The sequence below is a fragment of the Cupressus sempervirens genome, chromosome 11, assembly GCF_028749045.1.
Source record: "Cupressus sempervirens isolate cs-2001-9-10 chromosome 11, ASM2874904v1, whole genome shotgun sequence".
NCBI classification, from domain to species: Eukaryota; Viridiplantae; Streptophyta; class Pinopsida; order Cupressales; family Cupressaceae; genus Cupressus; species Cupressus sempervirens.
Window position 1 is genome coordinate 434,278,925 of NC_143128.1, and position 19,463 is coordinate 434,298,387.

The 19,463-nt window shown below is 35.2% G+C and overlaps 1 protein-coding gene and 1 long non-coding RNA gene across 2 annotated transcripts; both read left to right on the forward strand.

Moving 5' to 3' along the window:
• The first annotated feature begins 234 nt into the window (after window positions 1-234).
• Window positions 235-13,375, forward strand: LOC149530284 (calmodulin). The gene is made up of 2 exons (XM_089811379.1): window positions 235-437; window positions 12,691-13,375. Exons 1-2 carry the CDS (start codon window positions 362-364, stop codon window positions 13,062-13,064), a joined length of 450 nt encoding a protein of 149 aa, XP_089667505.1. The 5' UTR covers window positions 235-361; the 3' UTR covers window positions 13,065-13,375.
• On the forward strand, window positions 458-11,247 carry LOC149530285 (uncharacterized). The gene is made up of 2 exons (XR_016359150.1): window positions 458-5,075; window positions 5,157-11,247. It is a non-coding gene; the product is annotated as an uncharacterized LOC149530285 (long non-coding RNA).
• Window positions 13,376-19,463: the final 6,088 nt, after the last annotated feature.

Below are 19,463 nucleotides of genomic sequence, written 5' to 3' on the forward strand. Positions count from 1 at the left end.
ACCAAGGTGACACGTATAAATTGTCATCCATCTGCGCTTTCCGCGGAAAACGCGTCCCAAAGCGCGTAACGAAAAGAGGAATTTGACGGGGAGAAGGAAAATTTACAACGCAATTAAATTGTACTTCGAACGTTATCATTATCATCGCTCCCAAACCGCACAAAGCGTACGAAATCTCTCCAACTTTAGACTTTACCATTGTTATTTAAGAGAGTGTGCTCCCATTGACCAGGCGACCTCCTTCCCGTTTATCATTCCTCATCATCATCAACAACTCCCGCTCGCTTGCTTTCCACGCATTTGGCTCACTGTACAACCGAGGGACTCTTTGTGGCTTCGCATCTTCTTCGCCTGAGCAAAAATGGTCGAGCAGCTTACAGAAGAGCAGATCTCCGAGTTCAAGGAGGCTTTCAGTTTATTTGACAAGGACGGAGATGGTTAGAATCGTTCAATTCGACTATCTTTTACCCTGTTTATAAGTTTGTCAAAGTTTTCGATTCATGTGTTTGTTTTGATCTGTGTATAGATTGGATGCCATCAACTGATTCTCATGAAAGCCTGTTTGATTTGTTCCACCGAAAGTTTTAAGTTTGTGATAACTTGTTGAGTTGAAAATAAACATACGCATCAGGAACATGGGGTTTTCAGAGTTTACAAAACTGACTTCAAATCTTATCAGAGTTTACAAAACTGACTTCAAAACTTATGGTTAAAAACCGGGTATCGTTTTGTGGATACGAAGTTATCGGATCACATTTTTGATCCGTAGTCAGATAAGCATTGCACGGTATGTCTAATAAAACAATCAGGATGTCAAGGATTTCTGTGTATTCCCTTTGGGCATTTCGTTCAGTCTTTTTCTGGGCTTAGTGTATTTCTGTAATCATTTTATCATCCCGAGAATAGATCAATAAAGTGTATCTGAATCTTAGGTCGATGTAGACAAAAACCACTGTTTGTAATCAGAATCCTTCTACGTGTAAAACTCTATGGCTAAGTGTTTCTTTATGACTTGTTTAAAACATTGTCTAGAGATTTTTACCATTTATTGTGTTAAGAGTTGAAGTTACGGCAAATTTACAAACTTTTCCTTTATCTAAGATTGTGTTCATGGAATAGGCCATAACCAAAGCCGACCTTACAAAGTCAACAGCATTATGTCGCATAGTTTGATTAGGATGAATTTCATAATCTTTTAGAAATATTCCGATCTTTAATCTCGCCCTTCGAAATCTTGAGGCCTTCAACTCTCTATGTCTCTCTGAAAGCATTTGAGCCTTATATGAATTTGCAGGGGACTCATGACTGTTATGTTTGACAGGCTTATATCGTGCTAGGTTTTTTAACTCCTTTTATCTGAGGATTTGTTTTCCAATCCAGCTAATGGGGATTCGAAAGGAACCTTGTGCATTTTGTGCTGTTTTTTTCACATTATATTGGAATTGTTTGGCAATTCTTCTCAGTAAGTCTAACGCCGCCTGACTATTTACCCAAGGATCTGAGGCTAGCTTCCAGCTAGTTTAATTGAGTGCTTATTGCGGTGCTCGTGCATCTATCCATATACTTTACTAGTTGAAGATGAACTGCATCTATTGTTAATGCCAATCGCGACTTAGGTTGCCTTTATTTTGTGCTTATTAGGTGAAACATAAATTATAAGAACAAGCTTTTTCTGCAAAAGCCGTAGCTCTTTAGCAAATTAGCCTGTCCTGTAGAAATACTGTAAAAATGTTCAGGCTAATTTGCTTGAGGCCTCGCTATTTTAATCAAAGATTTAATCTAGTTATTGCATTGACCTATATATCAACATAGAACTGCAGGATTTGACATTGTACTTCACAAGGATACAAAATTCAATGGAAATTGAATGTCTGGTCCGATTGACAGTACCACCAAAATTGTTTGGTTAAAAACTTGAAGGTATAATCAATAAACTTCCTTTGCAGTTCAGTGTAACAAATTTAAACTTTGGAACTATTGTTATCGTAACTTAAAGTAAAAGTGAATTAATTTGATTTGGGATTACTTGGTTATATTATACTCATTTTCTTTTTCAAGGTTAGAGCTGTTCTTGGTATGTGGTCCTGAGCTATAAATAAAAGATAAAAAACAACAGATTGGAGTGTTGTTTGAAGGCCGTACAAACCCTCTTTACAAAAGAAAGATTACTTAGGCATTGACATCTTCTAATTTTTTCTCTTCCTGCACAATGTTTTGGTATAAGATCAATGACCATGTATGGAAATTACTCTTTCTGATGACTTTGTAATTCTCAAGAATTTATAATTAAAATATTTCTAGATTTATGAGTTGTACAGTAAATGTTTTTTCTGGTCAGACTTTTCTCTGGTCACTATGCAACATGGTTCTGCAGAATGTTTTAGGATAAGCTTAATGACCAAGTATGGAAAATATTTTCTCTGATTATATTGTAATCCTCAATTATATAAAAATTAATATAGTCCTCAATTTTTTAATAGTACACTTATGTTTTTTGTGGCCTGAGGTTTTCCTTGGCCACTGTTCAAATATGCGATGTAGTAATCATTGAGTCATTGGCATTGTGCCCAGGTTACTTTGAGGATATGTACTGATTCCCATGTGCTCGTGTAATATATTTCTGTCTTTGCTAGTACTTACTACAGGATCTTTTCACATCAAGGTTGTCTGTTTCTCTGTTCAAATTACTGTATTCTGCTTGCTACTCACAATGCATAAAATGTTATTTTATTATTTAGGAATGTCAGCCAAAGTGTTTTTTTAGGTCAATGATTAATAGGGGAAACAAACTTCTAGGTGTCGTATTGGGCCTTCATTGTTCCTTCTTTTGCTATAGTTGTTGAAAAGTAATGAATAAATATACTATTCAAGATATATTCACTCGTCCTTAATTCTTTGGGTTCTTGGACATTCATGGATTAAATAACTTACATGATACATCTCATTGTTCTATCTGGATTGAAAGTACTTTGTAAGCCAGTTGAGTTTTGTCTTAAGTTAGTTTAAAATTTATGTGTTACTGTTACAGTTGCGTCTTTCTAATATTTCTGTGTGTCTGTGAATGTTTTGAAAATTCTCTTATCCTAAGATATGCGACTGCTTGGTCCATTTTATGTGGCTATATTCTCTCTTTCTTTGTTTGCATTTTATGTTTCTTAAAAAATAAAAGCTGATGAGGTGTATTGTGTAAGCATTTGAATTGTGATGGGGAGCTTCTTCTCTATTGAGCTTTCTTGCTCTTCCTAGGCTACTCCTAGCCTACTTAGGGTTACTAACCCAAACCCAACCTAGGGGACTCCTTCCCAATCCCCTTTCACCAAGAAACTCACCCAACAATTCAAGTTTCCATCCCCTACCTTCAGTTCCCCAACTATGCACTTTTTGGCCTAGAGTGCCAAAACTTCACCAAATACACCAAAAGGGCCAAAATCAAGTTTGGACCACCCTTATGGGTTTCATGACACATTTCCTACCATTCTGCAACATTCTTTTGAGTTTCACGCACCCATAACTCCAAATAACCCTGTTTAGCCTTGTAGCCCTAGGAGCCCCTATTAGCCCTCCTAAAAACAAGGAACAAGCTATAACTCCCAAAAACTCTTAACAAGGCCACTTGGTGTCTTCAGAACTTTGATTCCCTAAACTTGAAGATTTTTCAGGTCTTAGGCCTTTGTATTGACCGTATAGTATGGCTTCAGGAAACCCTCATTTTAAGGGTTTCAAAGGCAATGGACAATGAAACTTCTACAAATTTTAAAGGCAACGGACAATGAAACTTCTACAAATGACTCCAAACTCCACACCCAACCTCCTCCTTTGAGTTATGGACTCCTAGTACATTACTCCTTCATTGCCTGAGCAAGATTGTCACGTGCCAATCCTCTATTCTCTTCCAATCTCCATTATAAGCCTTAATTGCACCTTGCCAAGCCTTCCTTGCTTGCCTAGGGCTCGCTTGTAAAAATAGCCATTTCACTTCCACATACCCCAAAAACACTATTTTACATTATTTACAAAGGCTATTGCTTGATTTGCAAAGGCCACGGTCTTTTGACCATGCAAGTTCAAGCCATAGCCATTTTAGTGCTGGTGATGCAAAACTGGACAGCAGGAAAACAAAATCTAACTAATTTTCTAAACCCTATCAAATGAATGATTGAGACCAAAACAAGTATGCACAGAATCAACACATGGAATCAAGCAACTATTCCATTAAAAACAGTAAGCTTTTCAATCCAACTTCTTTACTCAATCCTTCAAAAGTACGTTCCTGTTCACAAAAACCCTTCTCTTATAGGTGTTGTCCATACAAATGTCAGACCAACCCTTGAAAGTGAGTTGTAAGGTGTTCTTATAGTTTTCCCCTAACCACCTTGTCCCTAGGTTCAAACCATAACTGCCCATGTCACCTTTCCAAAACTGCACAAAAAGTTGCTATGCAATTTTGCAAAAATTGCAAAGTTGTCAATGAGCAACTTTTTGACAACTTTTGCAATTTTGCAAGTGGAGCCCTCAAACTTGACCAGTTTGTTCTCAAACCTAATCAAATGGATCTAAGACACCTAAGGACCACTTTTGGACACATTTTGCCCCCTTTTGGGCCTTTTTCTACATTTGACCTATTTGAACAATTTCCAACCAATTTTTGCCTATTGGGACCTAATTGACAAAATTTGACTCACATTCCAAATCCTACCTATTCAAACCTCCTAAACTTACCTTGGGACTTTATTCCTAGTCCTTATTTCCTCAATGGTTGGTTAGATCATTTACAAATAAAAAATGAATCAGGGTTTCATGTTTACCCCTAGGTGCTCCTGCACCAAATTGTCACGACTCACTCTTGTACTTTGCATTGTTTTAGAATTTTAAACCTTATATGATTATTTGATTCTGGTGAATAAGATATGCTCAGACTTTTCCACAGCTTTAGGATTTTTAGATAGTATATGAGCATTTGTTTAAGATGGATATGATATTCTATAATGGTCCTGAATTTGGTTCGAGTAGGTACACGGATACCAGAGGGATTGAGCAAAATACACTTGTCAGACCCTCTTCCGCGTCCTTTTCCAGTATGTAAATATGCAGTTACCTAAACTAAATACATACTGAAATCAATCCCAGGTTTTAACAATTGTTTTTTTTCTTATAAGCACATGCATTTAGAAGAAAGAAGCTGATCTTATACAATGCATTTAAAAGCAAGAACCTGATCTCATACAACTCTCTGGAATGCACAGCATGCATATCTGAACTCTTAAGCTCCCCTATCACATTGTGGTAAGCAAATTGATTGCCTTACTGTTGCTGGATTCTTTGCGATTGTGATATTGTCCTGCACCATGCATCTCTCCTGACTGCTATCATTCTGCAACATGTATGACTCCTAAAGGTTTTTATTTCCAGATTTATGAGTACCAGATTTATGCCTTCAGGGTTCTGTCCTCAAGCATGAAGCGATCTCCTGTAGCAGTGTCACCTTGCTGAAGCTGAAGTTGAGTTTTGTTTGGTGCTTTTCAAACACAATATCTTTTCTTCTCTAATGATTTCTTTTCTCTCTTAAACTAGCGATTGACAATCATTTACAATCAGCTAACTGACCATTCATCCAACAGTTTGGCCGAGCTGCTGCTTAACTGGAAGACACAAAGACACAGCCACTTCCTAATTGAACAGTCAATCCCCCTCTTCTTAAGTGTTCACAATTCAAACTGAAAATTTAGTCTGACCTAACTGCTGATAGAGTACAAATTGTTGTGGCTAAAAAGGGGAGATCACAAATCTGCCCTTCCTGGAATTGCTGGCCCACAAGCATTGCAGAGGCGTATGTTCAAATATCATTGGCCTCTCCCAATTAGTATCCTCTGCAGATAGGTTCTTCAGTGGGCTGAGTATTATTTTTTTATCGGAGTCCTGGTTAACAATGAAATTGAGAACCAATACACATTTTCTATTATTGGGAACACCAAATTCTTCCACCATGGAAAACCCAACCCTTTGCACAGAAGAACCTTGAATCTATTGAAATGCCTAGCTTTTCTTAGATGCAATGCTTCCAGTTGTAATTCTTCCTTCGCTAAGCTGATACTGACCATCTAAATGAATTGTGGTTTTGTCCCATAGGTAAGTATAGGCAGGTTAGTCTTAGTTACTTTCCCTTCAATTTCCAGTTGGCAATGTTATGTAAAATATACCCATTGACAAATAGTGGGATTGAACTCAAATCAAAATCCTCAAAATCTCCTGGTTATTGAATACTTTCATCTGATTTACTGTTTCTTGACCACTCTTGTGAGCAACATCTTTGTATTTGTGTTAGAATGAATTCTGACCACCATCAAGCTGTACATTTACCAAGTAAGAGACAAACATATATTTGGAGATTACCAGCAGCCATTGCAGGTAATGTTTCAACTGCTGATGTTCTGTTTAACTTGGCACCATGAGCATGTCTACACAGGCTAAATTTTTTACCATGTGTTGTGGCCAGTTCAAACCTACTGCAACACATTTTTGTACCTGTGAAGGTTTCTGAGTTCACTAATATGAAATAAACAGTCATATAACACTCCCTACCAGGAATACATGAAAACCTTTCTGATTCTGAATGAAAACTGTATAGATGACTAATGCTAACATCTTTTTCAACAATAACTCAATCAGACTGAATGAAGTATCTTTTTCAACTCCCTGGAACTCAAAGCTCATATGTCAAAGAACAAGTTATCTCCATAATAGCATTTTCAATTGCGAGTATCAGACGCATTATATCTTTATAAATAACAAACAAAAGCACTGCATACTTCAATTATGAGTACGCTACATCCCTTCTAACCTGTGCTTGAACTAGTAATCTTGGGCAGCGCTGTGACAGTGGATACCCTGATGGGAACTCCTCAACAAAGCTGATATATCCTAAAGAAACTAGTTGGATTTTATTTTTAGCCGCTGAACGAACTTGGGCAGGTGGTGGGAAATTTGAAGGTCCCTAAAGAGAGGATACCTTTGTAGAAAGATTCATTTGCTAATAAGAACTGGTACTTTGCCTGACCAAAAGAAGGATGAGGCACGAATTCTGTCTGCAGATGCATTAAATATTTTCCCAAAATCTTACAACCTTGATAGACTTTCCTTGTAAGCTTCATTTCTACTTGTTGTGCACATTGTGGGATGGCTTGAAGAACTTAAAATTTTATCTGTTTGAAAATTGACTTCAAATTTAAATGCAGCATTCATTAAAATATGATCATCTCTCAGCAAACTTCCGCTGAACTAACGAGAATCAACAAATATTGAAGAATATGTATCATGTTGTAAACTTCTAACGTTCCAATCCATGTCTATGACATTTTTTTTTTTGCTCAAGGTAAACCAATTCAAGCAATTCATTGCAGTAAGAACACATTTCCAATCTTATTTCAGTAGCCATTGAATAGTTGCAAAGTCTGAAACAAAATCTGAATGCTGCTTTGACTCAATCAAATTTCCAGCAAAGCTTCCTATATTGTGTACTTGATGAGAAGCAATCCATGCAAGCTGCTGCTTCATGGGCTCATAGGAAGAGGAAAGTTTCTTTGTGCCTTAAGTACTATCATAAAATTCAAAATTGAAACTCATTCTGTAGGGTTCTTTATTGTTATCATCAGTCTTGAAGTAGCCTGGTACTTGATATATATCAACAATAATGTAACAAAAGTATTTGGTATTGTACTTCCTTTGACTGCATTTCTTCTGATTTCTGTAAACTGTCAGAACAGAAAATAAATCTTACTAACAAGCATTCTTTATCCATTGGTTTCTTTTTTACTCTAATTTCTTCTTTTGAGAGTAAAAATCTTTTGACTGAGTTTCTGCGATCGTCCTTATCTCAAATATCCTCCATGTCAAGCTCTATCTTCAAATAAACACTATATTTTATCTGCTTCAGTGCAACTTCTATGTTCAATTTTGTTTGTATGCAAATGTTTGAAAAGCTTCAAAAAGGGGGATGGTATTCAGAAACCTTACACAAGTTGCTTTCTATTTTGTCTTCAAATTCTTGGGATAATGGATTTGGAGCTTTTCCCTGACAAACCATACATACTCATTACCTTGATGCATATGGAAATTGGAATCATCAGTTATTAGATGTCCTGTTAGCTATGATGCACTTATCAATGAAATTGTGGGTAGACCCACTAGCAATGAGCATAGCAGTCCATAGCTGAGGTAACTCTTCATGAATCCTAAATGGGTGATCCTGAGATGCTCTTGATAGAGCTGAACAAGTTTATTCCTTGAAGTTGCTGGAAGGTTCCTGTAGTACTCATCCTCATCCTTTTACTCAAAGCTGTCTGACACTATCTGGCGGAAATCATCAAAAGTATGGACAAGTTTATATCCTTTTGGAATCAAACCATGGTGCTACTAGTCACAGGGAACACTCCACAAATGCAATGTGGTGAACTGAATGTTGCCTTTCTTCACTTTTGGATTGAGTGTTAGTATGTCTGCAACAATGGCTGGGTGGATATATAATCGCTGCCATCAAAGCTAGGACTATATGCTTTGGTCAGTTTTTGTTGCAAGTCCCTTCTTTCATCATACCAGCTGCTACTATGGGTTTTTCTGCCTGAACTATCTTTGCAAGTATCTCCAAATAGTTTTACAAAAGTCATTGTAGCCTTGACTGCCATCACTTTATAGACCACAAAAAATGTGCTGTTTCCCCAGGAGTAATTTTTCTTAGCATTTTGTTTTTCTTTCTTTTGTACAAACATGGGCTTGATGAGTTTCTGAAGGAGATTTGTTTACTCCCCAATTGCAATGTGGTGAACTGAATGTTGTCTTTCTTCACTTTTGGATTGAGTGTAAGTATGTGTAACAATGGCTGGGTGGATATATAATTGCTCCCATCAAACCATGGTGCTACTAGTCACAGGGAACACTCTCCAAATGCAATGTGGTGAACTGAATGTTGTCTTTCTTCACTTTTGGATTGAGTGTAAGTATGTCTGCAACAACGGCTGGGTGGATATATATTCGCTGCCATCAAAGCTAGGACCATGCTTTGGTCAGCTTTTGTTGCAAGTCTCATCTTTCATCATACCAGCTGCTACTATGGGTTTTTCTGCCTGAACTATCTTTTGCAAGAATCTCCAAATATTTTTACAAAAGTCATTGTAGCCTTGAGGTCTTCTGATATCACATGATAGACCACAAAAAATGTGCCTTTTCCCCTGGAGTAATTTTTCTTGGCATTTTGTTTTTCTTTTGTACAAACATGGGCTTGATGTGTTTGTGAAGGAGATTCGTTTGATTAAGTGCTGGTTAGTCATGCAAAACTAAATTTTCCCCTATCCAAAATTCTTTATTTATAATCTGGATTATTCATGCTACTCCGAAAATTCAACAATTGTGCCATTGGTTTTGCCATATTTCTTTATCTTTTTTTTTTGGTTAAGAGGCCTAGGCCATTTTTTTTTATTGATAAAAAATTAAAAGTACAAACTCTGTTCAGTGCGGGCATAGGAAAAAATGGAGTTAAGAAAACCTCTTATGTAGCCCTGGACTAAAAAGTCCAGATAATTGGATTGCAATTTAAATTACAGATCTTGCTTTATTTCATGCGGCAAAATGGCCAATGGACTCTGGTCCTCACATAAAATTCAGAGAACAGTTCTCTGATTACAATTTCTTTCAATACAATAGGCTAAATTACATGATTTAATGATTCAGTATTCATTATTATGTTCCTCTTGCTTAAGGAGTGCTTCAACATGATGATACCGCTCAAGAGGAGAATTGAATCCAATGAGATCGATCCATTCCTCCCCTGCACCTTTGTCTTTCCTGCATGCTCGAAAACCAACTCCAATTCTTGCTGTAAATTATCCTTACATGATTAACAGAAAAATCTTATTTCCTTTCAAATATAAAACATAATGGATATAGCAAAAAAGCTTTGATAAGGTTAACCAATCAGGACTGTTTGTTAGGTTAGTAACTTATTCAGGCTGAAAGTATATTTCATTATTGATTCCATTAATCCACTAAAACATCAGTATCTCAGTCAAATTTTATTAATGAGTCAAGTAATCACATACCCCATGATATAGTGTGGGAGTTGTTTGGTTTTTCCATATTATGTTCATGCTGCTTAAAAAATTTATTAATTGTGCCACAAGTTTTTGCAGCTATTTCTTGCCCCTGCAAAATACCTGTCAGATTGTTTTGAAATAGATCTGCCCTTACATCGATTGGCATTTTCCTCTTAATATGTTGTGCTAAATATTCTACTTAAAAAAATTGTCGAAGTCTTGTTTTCTGTCGGTCTCTGACATGGAAGTTTTATTATATATGTACTTATATTTGTTTATTTTTCTTTTAGAATTTTTTTTGTTGTTTTCTACAGGCTGGCAAGATCACAACTTTATATCACCGAACTGTTGTCAACTAAACATACACAGAAATCAAATGTTGAAAGGCTCTAACAATATTTCTTTTTGATATTATCTATTACAGTCCGCTGTGAACACCCAGCATATTTATCTGAACCCTGAAACATTGCAGCCTATTTTACTCATAAAGGTTTTCATATCCAGAAGGACCTGTGTCATGCCTTCAGGGATTCATTCTCAAGTGCTAAGCAAGCTTCTGTAGCATCGCCCCCTTCTTGAAGCTGAAGTTAAGTTTTGGTTTATAATAATTAAAGATATTTTTGGCCTTTACCCCATACCACTTCCTATATTCAAGCTGGCAATCCACGATCATATGCCAGTTATCCAACAATTGGTGGCAGCTAACTGACACAATTGGTATCTCAGATTGTTGTCCATTCTAATTAGTTAGCTGAACAGTCTCACCCTTAATTGATGTTGGGAGAATCAAAATCGGTTGGGAGAATCAAAGACTTGTGAGATATTTAATCCACCACCTTTACTAGGGATATGGGATATCCTCTAAAATTGGTTGGAAGAATTGAAGATTTGTGAGATATTTACCCAACAAATCTTACTAGGCAGGGGAGGCTTTTAACTCTAGTTGGGAGAGTTGGATAGACCAATTCAGTTTGCTTATGGAATGTACTTTTTGAAAACCATGAAGTCCAAGCCTTAGATTCAACATTTACCCTGTTGAATTTGCATATCACATATAATATCATGTCCCATGCTGCCACTTAAATTCAATTTCCTGCTTAAATTTGAGCAGGAGAGTGTTCTCATGCAAAATAAAATTTGTGGGAAAAAAGAAAATTTATAATCCCATCTTATTTTTGTGGAACAGCTATTTTAAAGCAAATGAAAATAGGGAAGGAGTTATAAATTAGCAGCTGCTTGATGAAAGAAATTAACATGTCTTCACGTTTTTTTTTTTTGGCAAACAGTGGGACCACCAGCTCCACAAATTATATGAAAAAAGAGAGCAACAATTGGTAGCAAAAATAAGCTAAACAACAGGTGAACCTGCTCTAAAAAAAGCATATTTGTTTCCTTTGAAAGTTGAAATGCCCAAGTCTACTAGTTAAAATCAGAAAAGCCAATATGCATGATCAAACTTGTGGGTGAAAAGAATGGATGTGGACTCTTGCCCAGAAATGATTTGTGATAGAGAGCAAGTTGGCATCGGCTCTTTTCTTGTAAATGGCTAGGAAGGGAAAATGCTGCCTCACAGAAACTCTTTTCTCATATATGGCTGGGAAGGGAAAATGCTGCCTCACAGAAACAATCTAGACCAATAAAATAAACAAAGCAATTAAATAAATAATCAACCTAGATATAAGAGCCAGGACTGATAATTATAAAAAATCGAAATATTTGTAGAAATAAATGAATTTGACTGGCTTACATTGCTTAGATTTGGCATTAGTTTTATCGGAGCATTCTTTGTTAGTGTAAATGGTTTTAGTTTTCGACTGATTGATGTTGTGATATTGCTATCAGGATTTAACTGTGTGATTTTTGAGTCAAACTCATTGACCCATATTTCATGAGTAGTGATTCAACATGAATTTATCTCTCATGAGAATAAATGGAACACTTGGCACTCATTGGATCTTGGTGATGCTCACAGGGGTGAAGCTCCGGGACTTTCATGGCTTCATGTTGAATCACTGGAAGTCCCAGCGCTTCACCCCTGTGAGCATCACCTAGATCCAATGAGTGCCAAGTGTTCCATTTATTCTCATGAGAGATGGATTCATGTTGAATCACTACTCATGAAATATGGGTCAATGAGTTTGACTAAAAAATCACACAGTTAAATCCTGTTAGCAATATCACAATTTGACTAGCTGTGGAAATTATCTCCTACTTATCAACTGATTGATGTTCCTTTCGTCACATGTGGACATTTATATCATTGTATTTTTCTTGCCTAATGCGTGGGCTTCTATTTACGAATGTGATAGTCAAATCAAAAGTTATATCTATAAGATGGCTCACATTACTCACAGAATCGGCATTGTCATTTATTAGTCTTTAGTAATGAAAACACTTGCTTGCTATATTATTATTGTCAGTGTTTCGGGAGTTTTAAGTGCACGGAGTTTTTTATTTTATTCTTCATTTGTATCCCTTTGTGAAGTGCCTGGTAGAAAGTGTTTTGGCATGTCTGGTACACTGTAATCTCCATATTACTTAACATGAGGTAGGGACGGTATTTTTCTGTGATACTTTTTAATTTTCTGATTTCATTGTATGGTTGTAGGATGTATCACAACTAAGGAGCTCGGAACAGTTATGCGTTCTCTTGGTCAGAACCCAACTGAAGCAGAGCTTCAGGATATGATAAATGAAGTTGATGCAGATGGCAATGGTACGATCGACTTCGCTGAATTTTTAAATCTGATGGCACGGAAAATGAAGGACACTGACTCCGAAGAGGAGCTTAAAGAGGCATTCCGGGTCTTTGACAAGGATCAAAATGGTTTTATATCTGCTGCCGAACTACGCCATGTCATGACAAATTTAGGGGAAAAACTTACCGATGAAGAGGTCGATGAGATGATTCGGGAGGCTGATGTTGATGGGGATGGACAAATCAACTATGAGGAGTTTGTCAAGGTGATGATGGCAAAGTGATTTTGTATTTCTAAGATCCCCAATGTCCTGTCTTTCGTAGTCCCTATTGTCTTCGTTGCATTCAATAGAAATCTGGTTGTGTGATTTTATTAAAGTTCCATTCAGGACCGTAGCAGTTATTTTTCAAAGAACACTAGGTACAGTCATTGCTCTATGGTAAAATAGAGTGAAGGTGTATGTGTACTGTAAGGTTTTAACTGTCTGAATGTCCTGTGTTACATATTTCCGACTAGAAGTTTATTGTACTGTGAAAGACTTCTGTTAAGCGTCTTTCTCGCTACAAAATTAGAGGGAAAGTATTTTGCTTTCTATTTTTGGACCGTGGTTTTATTTTGAATGTTTCGTCTCTGATCCGTGTGGCTGTTTACAAAGTTTCGTACTACAGAAAAACAAGTTAGTGTATAATAATGGGAGTGAGGGTGATGTTTTTGCCACAAATTTTCTATGTTATAAACTTGTTCCTTAATTTCTCATTGTGTGCATACGCAAACTTTCAAAGCTCCTGGTAGATCCTGTACTCAAATAATTCACTTTTGAAGATGTGCTTGGGAGGGGTTGCGACATCTGCAGGTTTCTGTTTTTAAGATATACCTGGTTGAAATACTCTATATTGAGCACTAACTTCCGTCTTTCAATATTCATATGATTGAATAATGCTTGCAATGCAGTGCACTTACATTCGTTATTGAGATTTTCTTTTCTGGCTATAATGTGAGCACAGAAAAATAATTCTGTGGTACTTACTGTAATTGACATCATTTAATGGGTTTCTGTTTTTTGCCCAATGACTTGCGGAATTCGGCAAGGTTCTAAAAACAAACTAATTACATAATTCATAAATATTATGCTAGTTATGTGTGGACAATCCAGATTCCAGAACACATGATATCTGGAGTTAAAAACTAATTCCTGTTGTATTGCGACTTAAAAAGTTTTGTGCCATTTATCTGGGAACAATCGTGACCTAGAACTAATCATGTCTGGAGTAGGAAACTGTTTTCCTGTTTCTCTGTTGTCTTGTGACTTTTCTTCATTAGAAATTGTGCTCATCTGAGAACTACAGATTGTTGTTGTCTGTCTTGTAAATTAGAGATTTTTCCCTTGTACTTTTACAGCTCATTTTATGTTTGAGGTTGACAACTAGATCAATTATTTCTGTGAGTTGACATATGTGCTGGAATTGAATTGAATTTCGAGTAATTATTAACTTTGACCTCAAACAGAGTTTTGGGTTTGTGCATTATGCATACATTTATTTATCTTTTGACATTTTGATACCATATTTAAACACATGATTGTTTAAAGACACGCGGATCAATCTCGACAGGTTACTTGACAACCGGAGTTACCCTATTTACACGTGTACTTTGGAGGTACATAGCACTACTTTTAACACTCCTCTTCTTGTATTTACTTTTGACTCTAGGTTTTATAAGATTAAAATCAGAAATGAGGAGAAAGTGAGCAAGATTTACGTTTTATTTTTCATTCTATATATATATATATACAGTTTAGAATAAGAGTAAGGGACGAGGAAAAAAATGTTTGTACTCTTTTTCTTATTACGATCGTAAGTGTTTTATTGTTGTTTCATAGTCTATTGTGTCTCATGCATGCAAACAGAAAATAACTATCTGTATATATAAATAAAGCTTAAAATTAGATTAAATTATTAAAATTATTAAGGAAGTCTTTTTAAGAAAACTAAAATTACAAAATGATTCTAGATTGAATAAAAACTAAAATTACAAAATGATTCTAGATTGAATATACACGCATTTACGCACCTTTGCTAAAATTACAAAATGATTCTAAATTGAATATACACGGATTTACGCACCTTTGACTCGATTCTGTTCCACTCTGAATTTTCTATGAACACTAAGAATAATCTTAATAATATGAACACTGCACCCTACCTTTAACCAGTGGAAAATATTGATGAATATAAATAATCTTTAATAAGAAGAACAGAGCAATTGATAAGCTCTACTTAAAGCTATAGGAAATGCTGATGTGTATAAATTGATATTTAAAAAAAACTTTTTAGTAAATAAAAATGTTTAATCTAATAAATATATATAGTTCCTGGTTGGTTTCATGTCTTTTTATTCAGAGTTTTGTAATCATATTCACTTGATATCAAATTGTTGTCTGATTCTTTCATCAGAACCCCTCAGCCTTTTCCTGGTCTCATCATTGGACCTAGCCCTCTTAACGATGATGATGAGCACCATGTCTGTCTTCATCACTTCTCATGTGCTCAGAGCTACTTTTGACTCGCTCCTTGCCATCGTCGTCCTCTCGCACTCGACCATTATTGTCATCATCCTTAATTCCTTCAGGATTTTCCATTGTCTTCCCTTAAAAACAATATCTTATTATCATTAAATATAATTGTATTTCAAATAATGATACGTTTCCATGTCCTTGTATTTATGTATTCAATTGCATCCATCTCATGTCTTATTATGCTTTGACCATTTATAATGCATTAAAGGAACTAAAATTTGCAAAATCATCTCCAAAACATTACTTATTCGAGAGTGATGTCATCCAATGACTTTGTATAGAGTTATTTAATTCCTCTCATTTGACGTTTCATTATATTTGATTATTTCTAGCATCTATTTCCATTATTTTAGGAACACCTAAATTAGAGTACCAAAAAGTAACTAAATTCACAAATTATTCTAATACATTTAGATCTTAAAAGTCATGTCTTGTTATGTATGTGTACATAAAGTTATCCAATTAAATTTACCCAGCATATTATCATCATTTGATCATTTCAAACAATTACTTACATATCATTCCACAAACATTTGGTTTAGAGAGACTAAAAATAATTAAGATTTGCATAACCATCCAAAGACATTTGCATCTTGAAGAATGATGTGGTGCTATGTTCTTGTAGTCAATGTTATTCAATCACATTCATTTGACATTGCATATTCTTTTGATTATTTCAAGCAACTATTTGTATATCATTCATGTTGTTGTATCATTGATTATTTCAATCAATTTTTTGCATATTATTTTAGAGCATTTGAATTAAGAGTGCCGAATTGAAAATAGAATTTGCACAATCATTTAAATACACTTGCATCTTGTAGAGTAATGTTCTCCTATGTCCATAATTTTAGGGTTATTTGATTGCATCATTTGACATCACATAAGATTTTGATTATTTCACGTGATTATTTGCATATCATTGAAGGAACACTTAGTTTGAGTACTAAAAGTATTTAGGATTTACATAATCATCATAACAAACTTGGGTCTTGAAGACTTATGTCTTATATCGTTGGCATGATAAAAAGGTATTCCTTTTTAAGGTTGTGTTGGTGTAAAAGTCATGCATTTGTAGTGGAATCGTCATAAAAAATAGGTGGATCAAAGATCGAAACTCATAGGTACGTGTGGGTCAAAGGGTCTCAAGGGTCATGATTATATGTCTACACCATCACTAGCCAAACCTATTGGAAGTGTGTTGGAGGCATGACTTTTTAGATGTAAGAAACCCCATTACTATATAAACTCGCTAAACTAGAGCACTTAAAATGAAGAAAAATTTGTAGTCACTCAAAAGTCTTACACATACCAAAGAGTGGTGTCTTCTTTCCTTAGCACATTTGTAAAGCTATCCATTTTTTGGTGTCATGCTAGTTAAAAGTCATTATACTTGGGAGAAACTATCATAAAAAAGGAAGTTATTAGGGGGAACTATCATAAAATAGATGGATAAAAGACAAATAAGCATACAAGTGGGTAATAACAAGTTTCCTACAGCCATGAACACCTAATTTTAAAAGCACCACTTGCCAAATCTAGCTAAGAAATCCAATGATAAGAAAACCCAAATGTCTACAATTTTCGTTGAGTTGCTTAGTAATTTATGGAGATAGACCATTTGACATGTTTTTCCACCAAAAATTCTCTTAAAGAGCAAAAAGCATTTATTTGCTAACCAAACCTAAGTTGATATGAGAAAAAAAGAGGATGAGACTTAAATGATAGAGGGGCATTAAAAAAATTAAAATTGGGTAGTACAATAAAGATAATTGTATCAACATAATCAACTTTCAATAATGAATTATGAACATTTATTGCGTGCATAGAACATTCTTGGGGGAACTATCTATTTAAAAGTCATTAAACTATCATAAAAAAGAAGACATTGCACTTGGAGGAAATTATCATAAAAAAAGAAGTCATTGCACCTGGGGGAACTATCATAAAAAAGGAGATAGATAAAAGACAAATAATCATAGGCAAGTGGGTATTAACAAGTTTACTAAAGGTATGCACACCTAATTTTGAAAACATTAATTGCCAAATTTAGCTAAGAAATTTCAATGACAAGAAAACCCAATTGTTTACAATTATCATTAATTAATTGAATAATCTATGGAGATAGACCCTTTGCTCTATTTTTCAACCAAAAAATCTCTTAAAGAGAAAAAAAGGATTTATTGGCTAACAAAACCTAGTGACATGAGAAACACATAGGATAAGAGAATAAGACTTAAATGATAGAGGGGTATAAAGAAAATTAAAATTGAGTAGTACATTAAAGATGATTGTGTCAACATAATAAACTTTCAATAATGAGTAGTGAACATTTATAGTGTGCATAAAACATCCTTGGGGGAAACTATCTAGTTAAAAGTCATTATACTTTGGGGGAACCATCATAAAAAGGAAGTCATTACACTAGGGGAAAACTATCATAAAATAGGAGATGCGTGAAAGACAAATAATCATAGGCAAGTGGGTATTTTAACAAGTGGGGATCTCTAGGTTCCAGGTCCTTGTAAAACTCGGGTGTGCTTCTAGTTGTTTACTCTAGTGGTTTTAGGTCACTATAAAACCTATTTTTTTGATGTTTTGTGTAGAGCTTTAAGTTTTAGGTCCTTGTAAGACTTGGTGATGCTTCATGTTTATCTTTAGCTTTTGTAAAGGGTTTTAGGTCCCTTCAAAACCTATTTTTGCCTTAATCTAAAACAAGTTTTTTGCAAGCATACCCACCTAATTTTGAAAACAACTCTTGCCAAATCACTATAAAACCTATTTTTTTGATGTTTTGTGTAGAGCTTTAAGTTTTAGGTCCTTGTAAGACTTGGTGATGCTTCATGTTTATCTTTAGCTTTTGTAAAGGGTTTTAGGTCCCTTCAAAACCTATTTTTGCCTTAATCTAAAACAAGTTTTTTGCAAGCATACCCACCTAATTTTGAAAACAACTCTTGCCAAATCTAGCTCAGAAATTCTAATGATAAGAAAACCCAAATGTTTACAATTTTCATTAATGTGCTTAGCAATCTATGGGGATAGACCTTTTGTTCTATTTTTTCACCAAAAATTCTCTTAAAGAGCAAAACAGGAATTATTGGGTAACCAAATGTAAGTTGACATAAGAAGGAAAGACAATGAGAGGAAAAGAACAACATAAAGATGGCACACATACAAGTGACAATCATCCCAAAATAATTGATGTTGCAAGTCTAGAGAAGGATAGAGATAAGGAGACAAGAGATGACCAAGGTCAGAGTCTGACCAGTGACACAAAGAAGAAAGGTGAAGGTGAAAAGGAATAAGAGAAGACAAAAGATAAAGATAAAGTTATTGATGTCACACCTGAAGAACAACAAGCATCTATGATGGAGATTTCTAATGATACAATGGAACTAGCTAACACTGAGGAAGAACAAGTCAAGGAAATAGAGCAAGAGCAGAGGCAAATTGAGTTACCATCTTCAAATGAGGAAAATACTCCAATTGAGACAAGCCTATCTAGTACCCCATCTAAAGGTTAGAGGAGCATGAAGAAGTTTGATAAAGGGAAGAGGAAGCATGATTTGGAAGAGGGATCGAGAAATAAGAAGAGTAGTAAAGGGAGACACAAGTCCCTTAAATTGACCTCATCATCCAAATTTGAGGACGAGGGAGAGCTATATGATGCAAATGTCAAAGAAGCATTTAGAATGAAGAACATTTTTTATAAGATAACTAAAAGGGGAAAGCAGTTTCATGATGCCGATGATAGAGAGCTACATAAGTATGCAAAACTCATGGAGAAGTATAAGATATTGAAGTTATCTAGCAAGAGACATGAGAGGGAAAACACACTAGTAATGGCTAGAGACATTTTCAAGGAACTGGCAACATTAACCCCATATAAGAAAGATGACGATCTAATTAGTCAGATCAAATTTCTCATAGACCATCTGTACAAGAAGGCAAAAAATATAATGAAAGTTGTGGAACATATTCGAGTGATAAATATGAACAAACAAATAATTCTTATTCAAGAAAGGGAACTCAAAGATGAAATGCTAGAGGCACTAAATGATATAAACCTTGTATTCTAGAAGCTATGCATAACACACACCCTAACCA